At 34.1% G+C, this 27071-nt stretch overlaps 1 protein-coding gene across 3 annotated transcripts in view; it reads left to right on the top strand.

Moving 5' to 3' along the window:
* The window catches only part of Uba1 (ubiquitin-like activating enzyme 1), a 381832-nt gene that overhangs the window by 181540 nt on the left and 173221 nt on the right, over nucleotides 1-27071 (top strand). For all 3 annotated transcript variants that reach the window (XM_090390820.1, XM_090390822.1, XM_090390821.1), the window contains exons 11-12: nucleotides 13922-14026; nucleotides 25888-25968. In XM_090390820.1, coding sequence (XP_090246946.1) covers nucleotides 13922-14026; nucleotides 25888-25968 — 186 coding nt within the window. The remainder of the gene's footprint in view (nucleotides 1-13921; nucleotides 14027-25887; nucleotides 25969-27071) is intronic.

Genomic DNA, 27071 nt, shown 5'->3' with positions numbered 1-27071 from the left:
CTTTCTTTCAAAGATGAGTCATAAGAACTTGGCTTCTGCTGTTACCCAGAAATAATACTTGCGGATTCTTTATTCAGGATCTGGGTGAAGAGTGTATTTTCAACAGAAGTGTATACATGCTTTTTTTCGTACTGAAATTCGGAAACCATTACTAAGAGCCCATGGAGAGATGCGATCAATTGCTCTCAAAATCTGTCTTTCATACCCTCATGCTACCCTCTTCTTGATGAAATTGCAGAGATAATGATGCTTCCCACTCGTACTTGGCTAGACAAAGTTTTTAATAAATACAGAAAGGTACTCTGTGAGACTTAGGTTACAGAAGTCTTTTAATATGCCATATCTTCAAGCTGTGGCCTGTGCTTTTTCTCAAAGAATACTGAAACCAGATGTTCTTATTTCAGGAATGTCTTTAATACACATTTCTAAATGGACCAAATGTCCAGTGTCGAATGATCTGTGAAAGCTGGATTGTGGTTGCTTTCAAGAGAAAATTGTTGCTTTCTAAATTCCAGAGAAGTCTGGCATTAACCATTTTCTCTAATATCTTACAAAGACAGCTAATTAGAGTAATTGTTTGCTTGTGCTGGATCCATTACTGGTTTTGATATATGACAGGGACATTTGACTTATTGCAAGAATCTGGAAATTATTCCTCTAAAAAGTATTATATTGTAAGAGTAGATTTATAGAAGATGGGAGATATTTTTTCACCTCATAATGGATATCATCAGGATCTGCATTGGCATGAGAGAGTAGAAGAGTGGTTTTTAGTTCCTCTTTAATGAATTGCTGATTGTATGGCTTTAGCCTATTGCTAGAAAAGGTCAGCTGCTGTTTATCATGTTACTCTTTTAATATTAAAAATTCAGAAGGATATGAAGCTCTTGCTGAGATTTTAGCAGAAATTTCCTCCAAAGATTTTGCAATAGCTTTGGATTCAGCAACGACACATCCATTATGTTCCAAGGTAGACAGATGGTGCATTCTATATCTACTTTTCATTTTCTTGATTATTAGCCATTCACCAAAGAAGAGATTATGATGGCTGTTAAAGAAATAAAACCAGGAAAGTCTCAGATTTTTAGTGTCCATCCAGAAATCTTATTCTGTTGTGGTAATTTTTATTTATTTATTTATTTTTATTAATAGCATTTAGTTTAAACATGTGAAAATCATAGCAATTCTAAAACCAGGGAAGCTTGCTGATTGAGCCATATACCAACAGCTCCTCTTAAACTTTGCTGCAAGTTGATAGAGACTGATTTATAATAGTTAGTGCACTTATACATTCAAAGTTAGATTGCAGATATCAAGATCATAGTTCTGAAGGCAAAGTAGCCTGCAATGGTTGGATCCTATCTTTTATCATGGTATATGGATAACTGCAGTTGCCTTTCACACATCACTCAGTATTTTTGTTGAAGCAAATGAACTAGCCCTATCAATTCATAGAAGCAGGAAGACAGAATCCTGCTTCTTCTATCTAAATATGGCCAACCATTCTTTAAACGAAAATTTCTACCTTATAATCCCAATCCCCAGTATCTTGGCATTGCTATAGTTTGAACTTTATCATATAATAAATATCTTACGAATTTGGCTGCTAAATTTTAATTCCCTTGCATAAGGAGGTTCTAAGATTGCAGTGCAGTGCAGTGGTGGCTGGTGAAAATTTTAAGTGGAGGTGCTGCATATAAAAAATAGAAATTGGTTACGGATTAGGAAAAAAAATTCTTTTTTTCCTAATCAGTAACCAATTTATTAATAAATAAATTTACATATTAAAAATATTTCACCCTCACTATGAATAAACACCAATAATAAAAATTTCATATCTCACAGAAATAATGTGCGCAAGCATACGATACACTGACCAAACGAATAGTTTCGGAATCACTTTTAAAGTGCAATCACAAGCACAAACGAATATCGGCGAGATTAGCTGCAATTGGCCAAACGTGATAATTCTGACACTGCATCAGATCGCAGTGCATTTGTTTCATGTAACGATAATTGAAAAAATATAATTATTTTCATATTTTCAACAGTGACGCTCATCATAATTCTGCCTTGTATCTATAATAAATAAATAATTTTGTTATTTTAACAAAATAAAATAAGATTTACAAAAAAAAGTTCATCCTCACCACAAACATGCACCGATAATAAAGTTTCGTATCTCACAGAAATAACGTTCGCAAGCATACGATACAATACCCAAACGAGCAGTGTCGGAATCACTTGTAACGTGCAATGAGAAGCACAAACGAATATCGGCGAGATTAGCTGCAATTGGCCGAATGTGATAATTCCGACACTGTGTTAGATCGCAGTGCATTTGTGTTGTAATCTAAAGCGTTAATCGAACAATTCCAATTATTAACTATTCAATCAATGTCAGAACATAAGCTGTAACCTTTAAGCATTGTTATTATTTATAAACTCTGACAAAATTTAATTTTTTCCTTGGGGTGCTGCGGTGTCGCAATGCTTATGTACGAGCCGGCACTGCTGCAGTGGCAAATTATAGACCAATATCTCAGGCATAGTGAAAAAAAAAGTATTGTAAAAATTGATCAGATAGAGAATTCAGGAATTAGTGGATTTAAATATGATACTTAATGAGGGGCAACATGACTTTGCGAAGGGTCAGTCATGCCTTTTAATTTACTTACTTTTATTAATGAAGTAACAGCTGAGTTGAATAAAGGAAAAGGCAACAATGATTTTGGTGGATTTGCAAAGGCATTTAACTGAATACCACAGAACTCTGTTATGCAAATCAGAAGAAATGGGTATAGATATCGACACTAGTTATATGGATGAGGATTGCTGCTGGACAGATATCAAAAAAGTGGTATATGGAGGAGCCGAATCCAGGTGAAAACTGGTGACTAATGTGCTACAAGGTCCAGTGCTAGAACCACTACTGTTTAATTTGCGCATAACATGATATAAGAAATAGCATGAAAGGAAATATTCAGTTGTTTGCTAATGATGCAAAATTAAGTTTGGCCAACCCACAAGAGTAATAGTAAATAAAGATGGCAGGGAGAGCTTGTGGGATAATTTAAATACGCTGTCAGTATGGGTTAAAGATAATCGGTGTCAGTTTAATGTGGAAAATTGTAAAGTTATGCATTTTGGGATAAATAGATTACAAGCTGTGTACCCCATTAATGGAACTGTAATCTAGGAAATAGATGAAGCTAGGGATTTAGAGGTGATGGTAGAGTTTAAAGGACATGCTGCTAAGGTAACTCATAAGATTATTTGGCTATTGAAGAAGACACTAACATAGAGATAACGAAGTTATCCTCTTAATAAGGCATTGATATCCATATCTAGATTACTGGCTTCTCTTTCCACATGGGAGGGGGGGGGTAGACCTCTCTAGCATGACTGGGGCAAAAATCCAGACTGGTCATATCACCAATGAGAGTCTACTTAATATTCAGATATGATCAAGATCTAGCTGCTTATCCTGAGGAAGCAGTTCAGTTTCTGCAACATTTAGATCTGACAATTTGATTTTTGTTCTTATTTTGTAACTTAATTCTTTTTCTAAATTTTATGTTTTGCATGTGTGTGTGTGTATGTTCAAAATCATAAAATTCTGTATGTTATGCCATAATCTAAATAAATTTTTTACATATTTTATCCCATACAATTTTTGCACTGATTATTTCATTAATCAATAACTTAAATTGGATCCAAGGTTGTTTTTGACTGACATCTCACATAGCATGCTTTGTGAGAAGCATGTTGTGTGATATGCGAGTCTCTCTCTCTAGAAAATACATACCATTTTCGTGATCTTTCTTGGCTGCGTGGCACCCTCGGCATTGGATACAGTGGAAATCAAAAGATGTTTTTGGAATTTTGGCTATTGCTTCCTGGAGAATATGGTCTGTGACATTCCTCATTGCTTCACTCAGGTGTTTGGCTGACTACTTCAGCATTTTGCAAAATGAAAAAAGTATTCCAGTTAGCCTGGTCCATTTTTCACATTGGTGTCTGCAGGAGAACTGGTTCCTTTACAGAATCATTGCTTCTGTATATGTTGTCTTCAGCTTCCAATGTGCGCAATGGGAAAATGACAGGGGGATGCAGATTGTAAGGGCTATTGCAAAATATGATGCTAGGCATATTGGAAGAAAGTGTTTAGTCATTATTCAAGAGAAAGAGAGATCGTTATTGTCATATGTTTGTTCAATGATATGACTGCATTTATTTGTGTTGGCACTACCACATAGCGTTGTGCCCATTAAAGTCATCCACGAGAAGTATGGGCTCAGGCAATTGCAAGATAATGTTTATCATTATGATTTCATAGAGCTTCCGTAGCTCAGTCAGTATAGTGAAGCATTTTTGGTCGGAAAGAATTGGGTTCGATTCCCACCAATGACGTGGGAATTGCAAGAATCTGGAAATTCTTTCTCTAAAAAGTATTATATTGTAAGAGTAGATTTATAGAAGATGGGAGATATTTTATCACCTCATAACGGATATCACCAGAATCTGTATTGGCATGAGAGAGTAGAAGAGTGGTTTTTAGTTCCTAATCTCTTTCAACTAAAGGTGAATTAAGTGATCTCGTATGGAGGGTTTTTTCACCCGGAAACTAAGTTTTTTTTGTCCCTCAGAACAGGCAAACCAGCCTATGAACCCACACATGGATCTATACGCATAAAATGTGTACTTCACCCCTCACTAGGAGGGCTCAACCAGTCCTAAGAGACTATGGAGGAACACTGGGAACACCCATACAATTAAATAAAACGTCGTCGTCCGGTAGCTTCCTCTAGCAAGAGGGCTGCAGCAGATGAGCAGCTCTTCTCTATTTCTCCCTGTCTGTTGCTTCCATCATTCTTAAACCAGTCCATTCCACGTCTTCTCTTCCCCTCAACTTTCCCTTGTAATATGGTTCTTGTCAGGTGTCCCGAAGAACCTCTCAGAAGATGTCCTGCAAATCTGGTCTTTCTTTGCATAATATTCTTTAGCAGTGTTCTTTCCATCCCAACTCGTCTTAAAACGTCTTGATTTGATATTCTTTCTGTATAGCCTAATCTTTTCCATCTTTCTATAACACCACATTTCCAATGCATTAATTTTTTCCATATCTCTCTTTCTGACTGTCCATGACTCACTTCCATAACTTGCAATACTCCAAACTGTTGCTTTAACTATTCCAATTCTAATGCCTATTTTAGTGTTCTTGTTTATTAAAATTCTCTTTATTTCCATAAATGCTGATTTAGCTTTGCTTAATCTATTTCTAATGTCCAACTCTGAAGTTCCTTTCTCTGAGATCCAACTACCTAAATATTGAAATCTTTCCACTTCTTCTAAAATCTTTCCTCCACATCTTATTTTTACATTATCTTCTATTTTTCTACCCATTATCATTATCTTGGTCTTTTTTGTGTTAATTCTTAGTCCATACTCTTTACAAGAGTTTTCAATTCTTTGAATAATTTGTTGTAACCCATTTTCACTTTCTGCCATTACCACTACATTATCTGCATATCTTAAGTTATTAATGATTCTTCCGTTTATTTTTATTCCTTCTTCTATATCCTCAAGTGCCCCTCTAAACATTTGTTCACTATAAAAGTTAAACAATAATGGTGATAACTTGCATCCTTGTCTGACTCCTCTCTCCACTGGGAATTCTGTTTCCTGTTTCTAAATAAAACATAATTTCGATTAACTCTGCACCTAGTGATAAATTGAATATACTATAATAAAAAATCCCACAAATAGGCAAATTGCTACTGCTTTGAGAGCAGTATTAAACTGCACATGATGGAATGAGGATTTCTGGGAGGTTGTGGCTTACTTTTGTCAGGTTTATCTACATCAGCTTTTGGGAAGTATAAATGACCATTGCCCATTATTTCTGCCTTTTAGAAAAATATTCAATACTTGTATCAGGATCATTTGGGAAGTTCTGTTTACTCTCAACAGATATGAAGTATCTATTTTTTTTTTTTTTTTCTTCTGTGGGGAGTGTGGTGGTTTATCTTTAATTGATATCCTTGCCATAATTTTTTTTGACAAGTGGGTTCTCATCAAATGGTACCATTTTTGCAGTTGATATTGGAATGAGACCATAAATTGCATGACAGGTATGGTGGAAGAGACTTATTGGTTTTGAGTTGCTATTGATATTTTCTTAACCATTACCATCTCAGAATAAGAGGATTTCAAGATGGGTATGGTTGGTGGTGACTAGCTTACTCTTTGCATTTTTATGTATTTTGTTCTTTTTTAATCTTTTGTATGTCTTTTTCATTCTTCCATCTTTGACATGCACAGGAATAGACAATCTCCCTGAAAGTTGACATGCTTAGTTTTCTTTGTAGAGCAAGCTTTATTAACATGCTCTTCCTTACATCAGGCACCACAGTAGGCAGTTTAGCATTCCCATTTTTCTGAAATTTAAAGCATTAAGATTTAGTAATGTACAGCCTAGCAGGACAATTGTGATATTCAAATCACAATTGGTGTTAGAAGTGTGGGTGTATCAGAAGTAAGAATGATGTGCCACATACCCGTCACTCCCTGATCCTTAAGCTCTGAACATATCTCCCCATCTGGGACATCAAGGAGATCCCATTTGTAGTATCACTCCTATAGAAGAGTTGATCAATTCATGGAGTGTTGCTGTAATTCATATTCCACCTATTGATGTGCACTGTATAGTTTTTCTGAGTGTTGCTGACATGTTTCAACAAGAATATCAACAGAATGTAGTTTCTTAACTGTTTATGGAGATCCTGTAATCATAAAGCCTTTTAAAATATGGAAAGATGATATTTCCCTATTGACTTTTTACCTGTTGATGATCAGAAACACTGGTGTTGCATGTCTTTTGTTTCTTACTTCTGTAATAAAATGATAGGGACCTTGAAAATTTTGGGGATTTTCTTGCTCAAGGGATTTTTTGTTCAGCACCAGAGCTCCCTACCCATCGCATAACCACACATGAATACCCACTCACTGGCTAACAATGGCTTCACTTGGAAGTGAAATGCCGGGTCTCTACTAGATGCTATATCAGCACCGCAGCAAGCCTTGGGACCCCTTCCATACTATTGGATAAGAATCTATACCTTGTAAGTGGAGGTTTCTGTGGTTTAGAAGTTCATAATGTGCATATTCCAGTAATTGGACCACATTTTTTATTAAGCTAAAGCACAATAAAGAAATAAAACCCGACAAGTTTCATAAGTCGTTTGACTTGCATCTTCAGGGGTAAAAGTTAACTTAAAGTTTAAAACACAAAGAGAAATTATTCAAAAATAGTTCATACTATACAGTTGTAGCCATCTGACTGTTCATAAAATTAAAAATCAGAATGCAGATTCAAAGCAGTGCTAAGTTTGAACAATGCTGGATGATGCCACGTTCTGTTGTTCATGTTCATAATGTCCAAGGTCTGACCGAGGTATATTTTTTTTTTTATTAAAGCTGACCAAACTTGGTGTAGAATTAGGGCCTGGTTTTTATTGCATTGTGTTGGAATTCTAAGCATGGTTGCAGCTTCCTTAAATTTCCTTATGTAACAGTTTTTTTCTATGTAGGACATATTTGTTTTCCGCCAGAGTGCATTGTGGCCAGTGGAAGTGGTATGGAAGGCTAGACCTGATTTATGTTCTCTTCTGTTTTGCACATCTTTTTTGGTGTTCGTTCATGCGTATTTTCCCGGATCTTCCTGTCTGTCCTACGTAGCAGATGCTGCAAGAACAATAAATTTTATTAACACGTGGTTTTTTAAAGGATGATGTGGAGGTTTCAGGGGATATAGAAATCTTGAAATTTTTTCCATCGACAGAAAGGCTACTTTGATGTTATGTTTGTTTAGTAATTTAGCCATATTATCTGTAACATTTTTGATAGATTGAAGCAAGATTTCAAAAATGAAACAAGATTTCATTTTTGAAATCTTGTTTCTGTGAGATGCTTTTAGGTGTGTGGAGGATTTTTTTGATAGTCTTGGGTTCATAACCGTTTCTTTTGAGGATCTGCGTTAAATATTCTAATTCTTCATTTTTCTGTGCTGGAAATATTATAAGCTCCATCCCTCAGGGATTTTATAAGACCTATTTTTTGCGAAGGGTGGTGGCATGAGGCCACATTAAGAAGTCTTCCTGTGTTGGTGGGTTTTCTATATATTGAGAAAGAAAGTTTATTATCTTTTTCATTTACTTCTATTAGGATGTCAAGAAAAGGAAGTTTTCTAAGTTCTTCTTGTTCTAAAGAAAATTTTGCTAATTAATCCAATATAGAGATAACTAAATCGTACCTAAGTTCATCCAAATCAAGTGTGTATTCCATACAACTAAAGCTAACAAAATTTACCGAAGAATAGAACTAGTGATTCTGAGAGAAAGGATTTCGGCCACTAGATCAGAATTAGCACAAATAAGCTGAGATACATTTTCTCTACATAATGAGTTAGCCACATCTCTTCCGTCCGACCTGTGGAACAACATAGACATCATCACATATAACAAAGCTGCAGCAATTTCTGATAAGAAGAAGCATACTTTAATCAAAAAATTTAACTTCTTCATGAAAAAGAAAAACATAGAAAACATATAGATTATTCCAAAGTAGTTATTAACCTTTCTTCAAGAGTTTTATCAAGAACTGAAAAAAACCTATTTCTGAAAGGTTTCAACTTTGCCTTAATGCCACGTTTCTTACCAAAAATTGACATAATTGCTCAAATAGAGAAAGAAATAAGAAATTTACCTGCTGATACATCAGATCTCATCTGCATACAGAACACAGCATTACTATTTCAAAGCAAATTAACTTCCTTGCATGGAATACACATCCCTGAAAGAACTAAAATCAGACAAAAATATCGTTATAATCAAAGCAGATAAAGGAAATGCAACAGTTGTTTTGAACTCTGAAGATTATAACACTAAAATGATGCCTAATTGGACTGAAGAACTTAAAAGAACTCTACAATCAAAACATCCATTAGTTCCAAGAATTTATGGTGTACCAAAAATACATAAGATAGTTCTTCCCTTAAGACCGATAGTGGATGGAAGAGACTCTCCGACCTCTAATTTAGCAAAACATCTCACCGACATGATTTTACCACACACAGGAAAAACATCTTCTTTCATCAAGAACAGTGCACATTTTATTGAGAAGGTAAAAGATATTTACATTGGACCTTCAGATATCTTAGCAAGTTTGGATGTCATCGGCCTATTTACAAATGTTCCAAGAAACGAAACTGTGAATCTCCTTGAAGACCTTTTTCCTATGGATATCATAGATCTTTATAAAACTTGTATAAATAATACTTTTTTTCATGTATCAAGACAAATTTTGGGAACAAAAAGGATTGGTTATGGGCTCTTCCCTCTCTCCGGCTTTAGCTAACCTATTTATAAAATTTTGAAAATAATGCTTTAATAAATTATCATAAAAAAACCAAAAATTTGGCTACGCTGTGTAGACAATATTTTCATCATATGGCCAGGAACAACAGATGAACTCATTGCTTTCAAAGATTACCTGAATAATTTACATAAGAATATAAAATTTACTTTAGAACAAGAAGAACTTAGAAAACTTCCTTTTCTTGACATCCTAATAGAAGTAAATGAAAAAGATAATAAACTTTCTTTCTAGAAAACCCACCAACACAGGAAGACTTCTTAATGTGGCCTCACACCACCACCCTTCGCAAAAAATAGGTCTTATAAAATCCCTGAGGGGCAGAGCTTATAATATTTCCAGCACAGAAAAAACAGAGAAATGAAGAATTAGGATATTTAACACAGATCCTCAAAAGAAATGGTTATAAACCCAAGACTATCAAAAAAATCCTCCATACAACATCTCATGGAAACATGATTTCAAAAACTATCACGCTTCCATATATCAAAAATGTTACAGATAATATGGTTAAATTACTAAACAAACATAACATCAAAGTAGCCTTTCTGCTGATGGAAAAAATTTCAAGTTTTCTATATCTCCTGAAACCTCCACATCATCATCCTTTAAAAAAACCAGGTGTTTATAAAATTTATTGTTCTTGCGGCATCTGCTACATGGGGCAGACAGGAAGATCTGGGGAAATACGCATGAACAAACATCAAAAAAGATGTGCAAAACGGAAGAGAACACAAATCAGGTCTAGCCTTTCATATCATTTCCACCCGCCAGAATGTACTCTGGCAGAAATCAAATATGTCCTGCATAGAAAAAAACTGTTACATATGGAAATTTAAGGAAGCTGCAAACATGCTTAGAATTCCAACACAATGCAATAAAAACCAGACCCTAATTCTACACCAAGTTTGGTCAGCTTTGATTAAAAAAAATAAAAAAATAAAATAAATAAATAAATAAAAAACATGCCTCGGACATTATGAACGTGAACAACAGAACTTTGCATTATCCAGCATTGTTCAAACTTAGCACTGCTCTGAATCTGCATTCTGATTTTTAATTTTATGAACAGTCAGCTGCAACTGTTAGTATAAACTATTTTTGAATAATTTCTCTTTTTTGTGTTTTAAACTTTAAGTTACCTTTTACCCCTGAAGATATAAGTCAATCAACTTACGAAACATGTCGGGTTTTATTTCTTTGTGTTTTAGCTTAATCCGGTAATTGGACCACATTTTTTTTTATTATGCCTTACGAATCTATACCATTGATCCTTCAAGGCAAGTCTCTAATTAATTGATCCTGGCCAGGACTTCCAGTACCTGCCCATCTTGCTGAAGTAGTGCAAGACCAGCATCTTTCCCCTTTCTGGACGTCCACAAGTTGCTCTGCACAGCAAACACAGCGGTAGAGCATTAGATCCCAGTGATGGTAGCCCGGAAAACAGGATAGTAAATAAGACTCAGGAAAAGTAGAACAAAGAATAGAGGAAGAAAAGCAAAACAAAGAAAAAGCAGACAGATGAAAGGGTCAGTACCATCACTGGGAGGTCTCCATTATGAATAGGCATCTCATACAGAGAGAGGTTTTGTAATAGCAAAGCAAAACGAAAGCGTGTGCAGAGTACAAAGCTAAAAATGGATTGAATTTTGTGAAGTTTCCACTCCACATTTTGACTTTCCTCTCTTTATATATATAAAAAAAAAGATAGATCATAAAAGATCTTTGAGTATCATAAGTTTGTCAATACTTGAAAAAATTGACAAATTCCATTTTGAATGCTTCGCTGTAACTATATAGCATGGCATGTTCTGGAGTGGTCTTAGTTTAGTTCTGAATGACTGTTTGCCTGCAAATGGACTTTCTATTGGCAGAAAAATTCAAAATGATCTATGGTTGGATGACATATAACGAAATTTCATGTTTAGGATTGCTTTTAAATTTATCAAGTCGTTTTTTTTTTTTTTTTTTTTTGTATCAATTTAAACAAAATCAGGCCAGTCAGAATTATGTTTACAGTAGAAGATTGCATTACTATAAAAGAATATTGCAAGTTATGTAATTTTCTCATTCCCTGTAATCATTTCTCTACTTGTTTCTGATAAATTTTATTATAAAAACTGTATGTTGCTTCCCAATCCTGAACGATACCATTATCATAGAGTTGCTGAAATCATGGTTTAAAGATCACACATCAAACAATAGGTGAACATGTATAATATTCATTAGTTGTCCAGTATGTATAATTTTGATATATACAAGCCATTCTATTTTTGTATAAGCCATAAGAGCAAGGAAGGTCATAGATTAGAAACCTAAATAGACAATTGTCAAAGAAAGAGCCAAAAGGTTTCTTTGCAGTAAATGAAAACATTACTGAAATGAAGAAACAGAAAGAGAGGATATTAATGATCCAACCTTCAAAGTGAATATATCTAGCCCTCTAAAGTTTTGAAGATTTGACCAGAGAGCCTGTGAGGAATCTGATACTGGATGAGTTTCTGCCTGGTCTTCAAAGAGAACACCAGTTCAAAACATCTCTCAGGCCAGTGAAACATTTATCAAATAACCTAATAAAAGGCAAATATACAGATGCTTGGACAGTGCTCATATCTATGTAGTGCAAGCTAAGGTGTTCTAGATGCCAAAGATTGTATTGTCACAACTCTGTGATCAATTTTTTGGCATTTTCAATGTTTCTACATATATTAGGCTTTAAAATAAGGCTGGATCTTTAATACATCCCCTATTTCTGCTAAATGGGGAAAGCCAGTACTTTGAAAAAAAGGCAGATTTTTCTGACAGGACATAATCCACAAAGATGTTCATCTTCAAATTCCTGATATGTATTCTCAGGGGGGTGTACAGGATAATTATGATAGTACTACAAGAAAAAAAAAATGACACCATTATTAACCTCTGATCAGTAACTTTCCTCCAAATGAATCTGTTATCTGTCAAGATTCCAATATCATCAGATCTCATATTTCTGTCTTTTAGGGTGCTTTTTGATGTATCAAGCTATCTACATTTTGGTCTTCCCCTGCCAACTTGTTTTGCTAATCTTTCCTCTCCTATTCTGTTTAAGTGGTTATACCCTGAGATTAGTTCTAATAGCACATTCCTGAATGCTAACAATGGCAAGTTTTTTTTTTCTAATATTCTCATTTTTGATACCATCTATTCACTCCACTAATCTTTCTCAGAACTCTCATATTGAAGGTCTCTAGCCTGATTAAGTGTTTGATTTCTAACCCATTTCTAAGATCCATAAGTTAAAATTGGTTTGAACACTTAGCTAATTTAGTCAGTTAGCTTATTGACTAATTTTTTTCTTATTCCATATATATTTATTCAGCTGACTTCCCCCATTCTGTTGTCTATTTCATTATTTAATTTACCATCTTTACTAAAAATTGTGCTTAAATATCTGAAATGTTTTACTTGTTTTACAGTTGATGTTTTCAATGTTTCTGCCTATTTTCATTATCTTTGTCTTTTATTGCTGAGTTTCATATCAACATAGATGTTGAATGTTTTAAGTTTCCTAGCTACACCACTACCTCCTAATCTTTCATCCCCAGAACTTTAAAAGTGCTTAAATATTTGAAAAAAATAATTTAATCATCTTCAAAACAGGCAAGGGAGATTAAGGCTATATTTGTACCACATGATAGAATATTAATTTAACTTGTAGACTGGAGGGATCAGTTCAGTCTCCATCAGCAGGCAATTAGAGATAGCTGGCCTAAGACTATTACTAGTTATAAACAGCATATATGGTGAGGGGACAGCTGACAACTGCTGCCTTCACATGGGGCCTAATCCTAACACTATTGTCTGATATAGTGTGAATTCTCCAGTTAATTTTATGGAGTTTATGGGAAGGAAAACCAGTTTCTGGGAGAAAAACCTGCTTGCCTGTGCCAGAGATTGATTAACTTGGAACTGGCCAAAGGAAGGCTTATAAAAGTTTCTCTGGTTGGTGACTAGAATTGAAGCTAGGTCTTTATTCAGGCAGCCTAGCACTGTATGTAATGCATACACCATTTCCACTGAGCTGCACAGGCTACCTGAAAAACAAAAGATACAAAATATTTACAGTGATGACATACTTGTTTAAAAATTGACTGGTATCATACAGTAAACTGTTGTTCATCACTATCCATCACATTATTAATCAATGGTTTTTTTTTTTTTCCTCTAGTTCTTTTCTGAATAGTGCATTAATGAAATTTAATAGTTTAGGGGAAAAAAATCAACATTGGTGTTTTAAAGTGTAGTGATAAGAATTGTAATGATTAGATTAGAATTAATGTAATGATTGAATTGTTGAACAAATCATGAAATTCATTATTCTGAATGAAATATTTTTCAAAAATGAAATAGCCCTAAGTTTTTTGTTATTTCAATGATGTTATTCTTACTTTATACCATAAATGTTTGTTGCTTTGTCTGCATTCAGTATATGTTTTTAAAATTCTAGGCATGTAGTGGTAAGTTCCATCCCTTGTATCAGTGGTTTTATTTTGATGCCCTGGAGTGTCTACCTGAAGATGGCAGTAGTTTAGAAGAAACAACAGCTATGCCGGTATTTATAAAATAACATAATAATAGAGTAGTACCCATGGAAAGTTTTTGTGTTATAGCAAATAGGTATAATTTTTGAATGCATAAAATACTGATTCATAACTGACATATTCTGAAACAAGTTTCATGTGGCTCCCATGATGTGAGATTTAAAAAAGCTTAAGGTTTATTGTTAATGAAGCTACTCTTTTTTTTTTAACCAACCAGAAAGCATTACATTAATGGGTTATTTATTACTTTAAATTTGGCAGAAATATAAATCGGACATAACTGAATAATAAGAGGATCAGGATTTCACTGATACTTAGATGAAATTTTAAAAATGACCCAAAAAGTGATGAGTTGTGAAAACAGTATAGAAAAGGAGAAAAAACAAAACAAAATACATAATGATATCAGAAGGTATAATGAAACATGAAAACATAAAACCATGTGATTATAAAATTTAAAATGATGAGCTGAACACAAAAGTATTAAAGCTAGCATTAAGGGGAAAGATATGCATATAATACACACACCTCAATGAGCCAAGTGATTCTGGTAGATGTTACTCAAAATGGTTATTTTTCAGGAAATAACATATACTAAAATATTAATTATAACTTTATTTAATACTATCCTATATTTCAGCAATGTTACATTGCCATCTTTAGGGAATCAGAAAAACAGTATGTTCACGTACACACTAACACTGGGTAAATGAGGCTAAAGAAAGGTAACCATAATCAGGCCTAGTCCTAAATAGATCACCAATCTAGCCCCACTAGGGGGGGCTAGATTGGTGATTTTGGCTGTTGGGTTGAAGATCTCTGGATGAGTGCTTTCCAAATTTGGGGCAGTCTCATGCATTCAAATTTGTTGAGATTTGGAAAGTTTTTCAGGGCTGAGGCAGATTCAAGGAATAGCCTCTCATATTTACTGCAGTAATAATGGCCTTCTTGCAGCATCTCCTGTGGTGAGTGTCCAAAGCATGGTCAGCAAGTCCTGAGTAGCTATACTGGTGGAACCAGATGTGGCCCTTGTGTTCAGAAATTCTGATTTTACTGTCCTGCTTGTTTGGCTATAGTAAGACAGTTATCAACTGCAAGGGACCTGATAGGTCTAAGGAAGGTAGCTGGTCTTTGGAGCAGATAAGGATTTTGTCAGTTTTTCAGATGTGCCCTGGATATATAGAATGGTGATAGATGTTGAGTAATCTCTGCTCTAAAGGGGGAGGTGGTTACAGGGTTTTAATATTTTTTGAGGATTGTAGCCATTAGCTAAGAAAGTGTTGAGAATATAGTCAATTTCAGTGGATAGGGCAGTGTTATCATTAGAACTAATTAATTTTACCCCATCATATAGGGTTTTTATCATCCCATACTGTGGGGATGGGGGGGGGGTTCACTTGTCTTCTCCACCAAGACAAGCCACATCCCCTAGATCCTTGCAGTTGCAAAACTGTCTTACTATGGCCCAATATCAGAATTTTTGAACACAAGGGCTACATCCTCTTCGACCAGTATATATCCACTCTGGACTTGCTTGACCATGCTTTGGAAGCTCACCATAGGATACACTAAAAGAAGGCCACTCTATTACACTACAGCAAATACAGATATGAGAGGCTATCCCTTGAATCTTCCTCAGTCCTGAAAAAACTTTCCAAACCTTGACAAATTTGGGTGCACGACACTGTCCCAAATTTGGGAAGCACTCATCTTCAGCTCAATGGCCAGGACCGCCCAATCTAGCCCACTAGTTTGGGCTGTCCTGGAGAAAGTTGAAGAAAGTTGCCTTTCTTCAGCCCCATTTGCTTAGTGTTTAGTGCCTGTGTGCATATCATTATTTTTGTGATGCAATGTGACATTGCCAAAATATAGGAAAGTATTAAATAAAGTTATAATTAATATTTTAGTATACATTGTTATTTCCTGAAAAATAACAGTTAATGAGCCAAGTAACAGCACACAAGTTTGCAGAGTAAAATGGGAAAGTTTTCCCACCTCTTCCATCATGCAATTAGACATACAGGTATCCCTTGCTTAACGCGGGATTTGATTAACACAGTGAAATTAATTGCGACAATCCCTTTATATACATGGCAAGAATTTTAATTAGGCAGCTTTAAATTTAGTATGCAAAAATATATAAGCCTCGAGGTGTGTTTCCTGGTCGAGAGAAAGGAAGTCGTAAGCATGATCACATTACGCACTCGGTCATCCAAACTCTCTTAATGATCTGTGTGAGAATGTTAAAGTTTTATTCTTTCCACCAAATACGACATCATCGGACATGAGTGTCATTGCGACTTTCAAAGGCAGTAGAAACAATGGGAGAAAATGCAATTACGCTCCAAGAATTTTGAAAGAAATTTAACATGAAACACTCAATTGAAAACATTCATGACTCGTGAGAGCAAGTATCTTCTAGCTGCATGAGAGCTGTTTGATAAAGGAAAAACCTTTTGTAGAATGTGGTAATGACTTAGGTGGTTTTCAAAATCCTGTGAACAACGTGGTTGAAGAAAACGTTGCAATTGGTGAAGACCTTGGTGTTGATGCAATAGATGTTAAAGAATTGTTGGATTCAAATTCAAAAGATTTCAGGGACAATGATCTTCTTGAAAATGAACAACAACACGCATATGAAGACAACGAACAAATGGAATGTGAAGATAAGGTTCCAAAGGAGATAACAATCAAAGAACTGGATGGAATATTTTGCAGTTTAGAATCCCTTAAGCAGCAAGTAATGAATATGGATCTGGATATTAATCGAAGAATGCTTGTTTGCCGAGGTCTAGAGAGTCATTTTGCTTGTTATCATAGAATTTAGCTGATAAGAAAAAAAACTAAAACTGTTCAAATGACTCTTGATAACTTTTTTGATAAACAAAAAAATTCCAGTAGCTAATCCAGGAACAAGCATTTATTAAACATTTACTTTGTATTCATTTTTTATCTTTCCTAAAAGAGTGCCATATAAAACGAATTATTAATACAGTAATCGATCATGGACGAATTGTAATTTTTACCATTGATTATTATATTTGATTAACGCGATTTTGATATACGCGGTAGCATTGAGGGATTAATCGTGTTAATCATGGGATACCTGTATTTAAAATTTCTAAGTAAGAATACAATTAGATATTTGTTAATTCAGACTAGTTATCAGACAAATTGTATTGTTTTTGTGATTTCTGTTTGCATATTGGGCAGGCACATGACAAATTGTAATGTGCTTTTGATATTAAAAACAAAGCTGTGTAATTCATTGAACTATTTATATTTCAATGAATTATATATCAAGCTGGTCTTTATTTTAAGGTTACACAGGAGTCAGCATTCATAGTGAAGAATTGTGGTGAAGTGTAGTCATGTAGCTTGTGTCCTGTGCATATGTATGTCTTCCTGATGATGACTTCAACACAGAGGTCTAAACGGCGAGTGTTTTCTTAATTATAAGAAAATAAGTAATTATTTTTAATTAAATAAATAATTACTTAAATTACTCTGTGTTTTTGTCTCCATAAATTCTTCACCATGAATATATCAAGCTGTGTTAATCAGAGATGAGTCATTTGCATGTGACTTCCTCATTTGAGGAAGAGAATGCAAATTAATCTAAATAGATTTGTTATGTAATATCAGTAATAAATAAAAAAAATTTTAGATTCTTCAGAATACTGGAATCAAACTGTGTATAATGAATAATCCCCCCCCCCCCCACACACACACAAATTGGAGAGTAAACATCCTTTCCCCTGTCTTCCAATTCTTGTAGTAAGTATGTTTTTGCTCCAGCAATGTTACTGCCTGAGATGCCACACTAGCATTGCCAGCAGTTGTATTAACACCATGAGAGTTGAACAATTTGAAAGAGCTGATATATGTTAAAAGTTGAATGCCAGTTAGTAGGCAAATATGTTATTATAATAATAAATATGAAAATATATCTAGAGCATAACCAAAGTTGAAGTTATTTTATAAGAAGAATTGATCGAAATGACAGAAGGTTTGGAGTTAGTCTGTATTTTGAATTAATATGCTGCTGCTGCTGATTGGAACAATAAAAATACATGAACTATGATGAACTTTTTTTTTTTTTAACTTATCTTCTGGAAGCTGAATGTAAAGAATTCCAGGGACACAAGAATAAAATTGTCCATTTTTAAGTCTGATATACAGTATTGCTTATTGTGAACTGTCTGCTACAACTACTCCATAGACATCACATGTTATATTAATTTGCTGAGGAAAAGCCAAAAACAGTCTAAACATATCAGAACACAGGGGTAGCATTGTGATTTTTAGCTCGAATACAGCAGGGCTTATTGAACTGTCAGCTACAACTATACCATTAAAATTGATGTGACATCCAGCAATTTTTACAAGGCTAACAGAGTTATCTGTAAACCAAATAAGAATTAAACAATAGCAGCTAAGTGATGATTCATGTAATCATATATAATCTTATTTAGAAACATGTATCTATCGATATGCATGTAGTTCAATGCCTTTTTTTTTTTTTTTAAATACAAGTCTGGTTTTATTTTGTTCTTAAAAATGCTTAATATGTTTCTTTTTATTTTAATTGTGAATTTGACACATTATAACCATAGTTCCCTGAAGCACACGCCTGCTTGCACCATAAACCACTTAAAAAAAAAAAAAAAAAAAAAAAAAATACTGATCCCCAACAAATCTAAAAACAGACCCCAACTCAACATCACCAGAGTTAAAGATCGGTACTATCAATATAAGAAGCCTGAATGACAAAAAAATGGAGCTAGCTGAGGAATTAGATAAGTACCAGATCGACATAATAGGGGTGACTGAAACAAAAAAGACAAAAACTGGTGAGATCTTTCTGAGCAATAAATACAAAATGTTATTCAGGCAATCAAGGAAAAGGAGTAGCCATAGTATTCAACACTAAATATGAGGCTAATCTTCTTGAATGGATGTGGGCAAATATGAGAATGGGGAACTGGACGCGACTTCTTTGTGTCTGTGGTCTCACGAAGGTTCTACTAAGGTAGAAGTGGAGGAATTTTTTGATGCTTTAGAAAAAGCATCTGACACAATGAAAAAGGAAAAGTTGGTCCTTGTTGGGGATCTAAATTGCAGAGTAGGAAATGATTATGAGACATACAAAAATATTTTGGGAAAATTTGGAGAAAATAGCAAAGCTAATAATAATGGCAAATACCTGTTGGATTTCTGCTCAGGACATAGACTGGTTATTACTAACATCATGTTCAAACATAAAAATGTGCACAAATTCACATGGAGAGAAGAGGCAAGGAATAAGAAAAGTTTCATTGACTATGTTATTATTGATAGTGATGTTTTCTCCCTGGTGCAGGCACCAGAGTGTACAGAGGATTTGAAATTGGAATTGATCACCATTTAGTCTTGAGCAGGATAAAATTGAATTTCGTATTGAAAAGAATAGCATGTAAGAAAGTTTTAAACTGAATAAAAGTTGAACAGCTCTCAGATGTGAGCTGTAGACTAAAATACACAAAGATTATTAAAGAAAAAATGAAAGAGTTTGAGAACAGGAACCAAACCTTGGAGATTCACTGGCAAGCCTTGAAGATAACACGGATTGATTCAGCCAGAGGGACAAGTGGTGAGGTTGTCTGCAAGGATGGAAAAATCGAAAAGTAAAAAACTCCATGGTGGATACAAGAAGTTAAAGAGGCAGTGAAGGAAAAGAAGAAAGCATATCAAAAGTTCCCGGCAAATAAGTCAGCTTGTGCTCTTAGAGAATATAGAAACAAATGTAAGAAAACTGAATACTGTATAAAACTGGCTGAACAGAAGTAATCGGAGTAACGTAGAAAATAAATATCAAGAAGGTGGTAAGATATTCTGGAGGTTCTTGAAGAAGCTTTGGAATGGAGGCAATAGAGCTGTAAAAGGAGTTAGAGATGATAAAGGTGACATGAGAACGGGAGAAAAAGATATCCTTGAAGTATGGAGTAATTACTTCGAAAAATTGCTAAACGAAACATATACATACTAGAAGTAGAAAAAGCCGTCAAAGGCTTGAAATGTGGAAAGGCAGCAGGAGTATATGATATTCGACCAGAGATAGAGTTCCTGTACAGAGGGACGAATTCCAGATGATTGGAGTAGAGCTCTCATAGTACCCATATATAAAAAGGGAAATAAAACTGAATGAGAATTGCAGAGGTATTTAACTACTGAGTGTTCCTGGCAAGATTTATGCAAGTATAATTGAGAAACAGTTGAATTGTGGAGGAAAAGCTTGGTGAAGAACAAGCTGGATTCAGGCCAAATAGAGGCTGTCAGGATCAGATCTTCATCTTACGACAAATAGTTGAGAAAGCATGAGAATATGACAAAGATCTATATTTAAGTTTTGTCGATCTGGAAAAGACATATGGCAAGGTGCCACGAGAGAAGCTATTCAATACACTACAGTTATATGGTGTCAATGGGGCATTATATCAAATAGTACTTAGTCTTTATTTGGGTTGTAAGTCAGCAGTTAGAATTGAAGTACAGGAAGATGGTTTAATGTTAAATCTGATGTGAGACAAAAATGTATGTTAATCCCTCTGTTATTCATTATTTATATGGATCACATTATGAAAGAAAGTGGTATTCAACATGATATCAAAATTGGAGATGCTAATGTCAGCTCTTTGCTTTATGCGGACGATGTTATACTTCTAAATAAATCCGCTACAAGTCTGCAAGATTCCCTGACTAAATTGAATAACTGTTGTAATAGATATGGTATGAAGGTCAGCATTAAAAAGACAAAGACATTGAAAATAGGCAGAATTGTTGAAAATGTCAACTGCATATTGAACAGAGAACCTGTGGAACCAGTAAAACATTTCAGCTACTTAGCCAAGATTTTTAGTGAAGATGGTAAATTAAATATGGAAATAACTATTTTCATATTTAATTTACCAGAATCAACATAGCTGGTATGGTAGGAAGTCAATTGAATAAATTCATATGGAATAAGAGAGAAATTAGTTGGAACACTAAATTAGCTGTATACAAGACCAGTGTTCAAACCAGTTTTAACTTATTGATCTGAGAGCTGGGTTGAAAGTTTCGGTGCATGAACAGATGGCATCAATGACAATATCATATTAAAAACGAGGATATTAGGAATGAACTTGACATTATCAGCATCCAGGAATGCATTAGCACAGCTAATCTCAGGTGGTATGGTCACTTAAACAGAATGGGCGATGAAAGATTAACAAAACAAGTGTTCTCTGCCAGGTTGTTAGGAAAACAACCCAGAGGAAGACCAAGATATAGATGGATTGATACGGTACAAAGTGCCTTAGACTATAGAAATATAAGATCTGATAATGCTGTAGTCTTGACAGATAACAGACCAATTTGGAGGAAAATTGTAGATAGGAAGTTAGTAATGATGTAAATTTTTCATGTGATGCTATCATATCCTGTACACCCCTTGAGGGTACATAGCAGGAATTTGATGATGATGACAAAAAAGTACTAATCGTATTGTTGAAGCAGTCATATTCTGTTACCTCTTCTCACACATTCTTGAATTCTAACAATGTGTTTCCATTCCTCATTTTTAATATGATTCTTGTAATTTTGAAACCATTTGAACACTCCTAATTTGTCCTGTCTCTTGTGTGATCTGAAAGGTCTTTCATCAGCTGTTTCATTTCTAGCCCATCTCAGATTCGTATGTTTCCAACTAGAGGATATGCTACATGCTTCCCACATTCAAGTTTTGCCTGGTTATTTATCATTTGAATATCTTCACTAAAAATATTTTTCTTATAAGTTCCCTTGTTCTATAAGCTCTCCATGTACTTCATGTTTTCTATGTTCATATTTTCGTAGTTTGCCTTTTGATCGCTGAACACACCAAATTTGTTATTACCACACCTACCAATCCTGATGACTTGTATATCTTATTTCATGAACAAGTACTTGCATGATGTAAATGCTGGTCTAGTTAACTGCTTCTCAAATAACAGGTCACAGGTTTGAATCTCACCATGGATGTTTGAGATCCATCACCAGGTATGAGACCACTTTCATGCTTATTGGAGTCTTGAAGTGGCTTTACAAAGTTCTAGAACAGGGTTACCAGACTGTGTGGAAAAATTAAATGAATAATACAAAAATAATAACAAAAAAATAGAATAAAAAATCCTTAACTCCGACACTCACAGTACTAATGTACTGTAGGCTAAGTCTTTCATCAGTGGGAACCACATAAAATAAAATACTTGCATTAAAAAAAATTTTAATCATTTACTTAAATATAAAGAGCAATAGGCTTCATTTCGGCAATGTAAGATTATTTAAATTAAGGGGATATTAAATCCCACATTGTTTCAAAACTGAATGAGAAACTCAAAGATCGGAATCAGAGTTAAACCTACTCACTGATGAGACCTCAAAGGTCGAAACCAGTCTGGGTAGTGACCTGCCACCGTAATGTATAACATCGCCCATCTCCTAGGAGATAGGTTTTAAGTTATGGGAAATACTAAGAATAGTGATCAGAACTTTATCCACCTTTGCTACGAGTTGCCCTAGTTTGTACTACGTGCTTTGGCTTATGCTAGTCGTCACCGATACTTTATAGTTTACTATATTTGGCACGAAACTCTCTGATTCCGAGATTTGAGTTTCTTATTCGATTTTGAAACAATGGGATTTAATATCCCCTTAATTTAAATAATATTTTAATCATATTTATTGTTCAGTTGAATGGAATTTGTCTCTCATTTACAATGAAGAATTACTTCATGATGAGTATTAGCAACTGATGCCACTCTGACATAAGAGAAAAAAGTATCTTCAGACGAAAAATTTTAAAATTAAAAGCAAATCTTAATTATTGTAGAAATGATTGTCATGCTTGTCAAGATCATTTTGGAAATGTTTCTAACAGAAATTCCAAGTACCATTTAACAAAAAAACTGTTACACAAGACTATTACACTTTTTTTATATGATCTTTGTCAAGTAGCTTTATTTTATCCTCCTACATGTTTCGCCAATTTTTCTATTGGCATCCTCAGGGAATACAAACTAGTAAGCTAAAATGAAGGTTACAGACTAGGTTATAACTGATGGTTCTAATTCATACAAAAAATTGGTATTGTGCGTGTCTCGTTAACGTGATTTATTCGTTATGGCTCATGACGTAATTGTTATGAAAGTTCATTTCTTTGATGTTTAATGATCTGATACAAGTTTTCCAAATTTCTGGTAAAATTAGACCTTGATTCTTGTTTAGGTTTTCAGTTTTACGGGCGACTGTAGCTGCTTCTTTAAAGGTTCTTGAATGGTAGTTATCTTCTATGTATGGCATAAGGCTCTTATTCCACTCAATGTGATGGTTAGTAGAGGCAAAGTGGCATGAAAGGCCTGAAATGTCTTGTCTGTTATTTCTGACATATCCTATGTGTTCTTTCTTTCTCGTTTCAAAGTTTCTAGAGGTCTGACCTACGTAACTAATACCACATGAGCAAGGTATATTATATACTCCAGAGTACTTGTAGAATGGGTGAGGATCTTTTGGTGATCTTAAACATTTCCGAATAGTGTTGATTGGTTTGAATGCCACTCTGATCATATGTGGTTTTTAAAGGTTAGCTAATTTTTTGGAAATGTTGCTGACAAAAGGAATCGTAATTGTACTGATGTATTGGACGTCATCACATTGTCGATGTGGTATATCAGTAAAGAGAATCTTGTTATAGTCTTTTTGGGTAACCATTTAAAGAAAGTTCTCTGGATATTTTGGTTAATTCCGTTAGTATGTCATCCTTGTCTGTCGTATACTGTATAGCTCTTTTCTTGAGACTATGGATAATGCTAAGTTTCTGAGCTATGTGATGAGCTGAGTTGAAATGGAGGTAATGTCCAGTATTTGTAGGTTTTCTGTATACAGATAGGTTGATACTATTATTGGTTTGTTTCTTTATTAAAATGTCAAGGAATGGCAGTTTTTTTTTATCTTTTTCCATTTCTAACGTGAATTTGATGGTATTGTGGAAACTATTGATTTGGTTGAGGCAATTCATTAGTTCTTTCGTATGATCCCAAATGATAAAGATGTCATCTACATATCTGTACCAAATTTTCGGTTTTGGAATGATCTGGGATAAGATTTTTTTCTCTAGATCTTCCATGAATAAGTCAGCACAAGGAGGGGGGGGGGGCTTAGCTATGGGTATATTTAACTTAAATATACCATAGCTAATCCAGTGAGTTGTTTGTAGATTATTTTTTGCCAAATAAAATAGAAGCTAAACAGTGATTGAACAAAGTAGTAATGTTTCTTGGGAACAAGTTGTCTAAGATGTTGATGACTTCAACCACTGGAATGTTAGTAAACAGAGATGTAATGTCCAGGCTTGCTAGTATATCCTCTTCAAAGATGGGGATGTTTTTTATTTTATCTATAAAATGTTTTGAGTTTTTAATATAAGTATCCGAGACGTGAATGTGTTGTTGTAAAATCTTCGCCAGATACTTGGACAGTTGGTAAGTGGGAGAATAGATTCCATCAACTATTGGACGTAATGGTATAACTTCTTTATGAATTTTTGGAAGGCCATACAATCTAGGAGTTAGTGGGTGCATTGATTTTAGTTTTTTATAATTTCTATAGGCCAGTTATTCATTCCACGTAATAATTCATTGGTGTCATTATGGTTTTTTGTGGTAGGATCTCTACTGAGAACTTCATATACAGACCTGTCAGATAATAGATTTTTAATTTTTTCTTCATAATCTTTAGTATTTAATATAACTGTATTATTACCTTTGTCAGCTTTGAGTATGATGATATCTTTATTATTCCTTAATTTGAGAAGCATTCTTCTTTCCATTTGGTTAGAGTTGGTGTATATAATATACCTTGCTCATGTGGTATTAGTTACGTAGGTCAGACCTCTAGAAGCTTTGAAACGAGAAAGAAAGAACACATAGGATATGTCAGAAATAACAGATAAGACATTTCATGCCTCTACTAACCATCACATTGAGTGGGATAAGAGCCTTATGCCATACATAGAAGATAACTACCATTCAAGAACCTTTAAAGAAGCAGCTACAGTCGCCCGTAAAACTGAAAACCTAAACAAGAATCAAGGTCTAATTTTACCAGAAATTTGGAAAACTTTTATCAAATCATTAAACATCAAAGAAATGAACTTTCATAACAATTACGTCATGAGCCATAACGAATAAATCACGTTAACGAGACGCGCACAATACCAATTTTTTGTATGAATTAGAACCATCAGTTACAACCTAGTCTGTAACCTTCATTTTAGCTTACTAGTTTGTATTCCCTGAGGATGCCAATAGAAAAATTTGCGAAACATGTAGGAGGATAAAATAAAGCTACTTGACAAAGATTATATAAAAAAAAGTGTAATAGTCTTATGAATAATTGTCAAGAAAAAATTCAACATACATAAACTGTTACACAAATTTTAAATTTATAATATTTCAATTATAATTTGTAATTATAAAAATTATAATTAAATGTAATTAATATATATTAATTTCATTGTTTTGTTGATAGTTTCAAACTTCTGTTTGAGTTTGAAATTTCATTATTTTGAATGATATGACAAATTAACAAGAAAGCAACTGTTAAGTGTTTCTTGATTTGATGTACACCAAATTTATAACTTCAGTATGCTGTTTGTCTTTTTCAATAAATTTAGTTTTATTTTTGCTTAAAATAACATTTTTTTGAAACTAATTTTTCTTACATACTAATTATGCTAATTAAGCAGTAATAGTGTAAAACAAGTTTTACCAACATCGGCGACTAAAGTATTTTATTTTATTTTTTTTTTCATCAGCGCAATTGTCGCTATGATTCTCAGGTTGCAGTTTTTGGTGAGGAATTTCAACAGAAACTACTATCTCAGAAATACTTTGTGGTGAGTATTTTTGAAATATTTTTGAACTTAAATATACTGCGACACCTAAGTTTTTAGCAAGCATACTTAAAGACCTCTGTAGTTTATGGTAGTCATATAACATGTAATTTGGATTTAAAGTCAGTGGTTTGGGAGTCATCTTTTCCTTCATTTTAGCACTTCATGATCTTTAACATGTTAGTATGAATAATTTTCTATATTAATAGTGTAATTTCATTCTAAATGTTATTTGACTTTTTCTTTCAATCATATGATAATGTTCGAGATTGATAAACTTGATTCTGAAGTATAAATTAATATAGGCTACAAATGAAATAAATTTTGGAGAATATCCGTATTAAATGAATATCAAAAATTAGTACCGAAGTGCAATGAATGAGAGATGAGAAAAAGAAACAACGTGCTGAATGGATGTAAATCATAATCTTCAAACTTAAATTTCTCATTATGCCTTGCTTTCTATGGGATATGTGGCGATGCCAACAAAGTAACATTGTCTAGTCTTCCCTTCCTCTTAAGTGTATCTGTTTAAGAGGGAGCAAAATATCTGCTATTTGGCTGGAGATTGTATCTACTCTCCAGCCAAAATGGCTGCAGGTTTGAATCCTGCCATGGGCATGGATGTTTGTGATTGTCTGCGAAAATACTAGTGGTGGTGGTGGGCAGTAGATGGTTTTGGTGTAGAGGATGGTAGTTGCGGTTCGTTGTAGTTGGTGGAGACAGTCGCAAAGTAGGTGCCCTCCCTCGATGAGCCTTTGGACTCCCTAGAGGGGCCATGTAATAATAATGACTATTTTTAAAAAAGTTAATTAATATTCTACATGTTGGGTAAATTTATACTCAATGATAACTATATACATTTTAATACTTTTTTTTTTGGTCACTCATCTTAATATAATACCAACTTTCTTATATATTGAAAAATTTCACACTGTTTAGGATTCAAAAAAAAATCATCCATATTATGATTTCTCCATGTCACGATAGAAAAATCAATGTAATTGAAGTGTTTTACTTGTGCTCATGAAGATACTTTCAGTTGAAGATAGTTTTAAGTAGAATTATATAGACAATTTTCATAGGAGAAAATTAGCAGTTTCTCA

This window comes from Typopeltis vanoorti, chromosome 3, assembly GCF_054136105.1.
Source record: "Typopeltis vanoorti isolate ZY-2024b chromosome 3, IOZ_Tvanoo_1.0, whole genome shotgun sequence".
Classification (NCBI taxonomy): domain Eukaryota; kingdom Metazoa; phylum Arthropoda; class Arachnida; order Uropygi; family Thelyphonidae; genus Typopeltis; species Typopeltis vanoorti.
The sequence above is the reverse complement of the archived record's forward strand: the minus strand, read 5'-3'. Positions and strand labels throughout refer to the sequence as shown.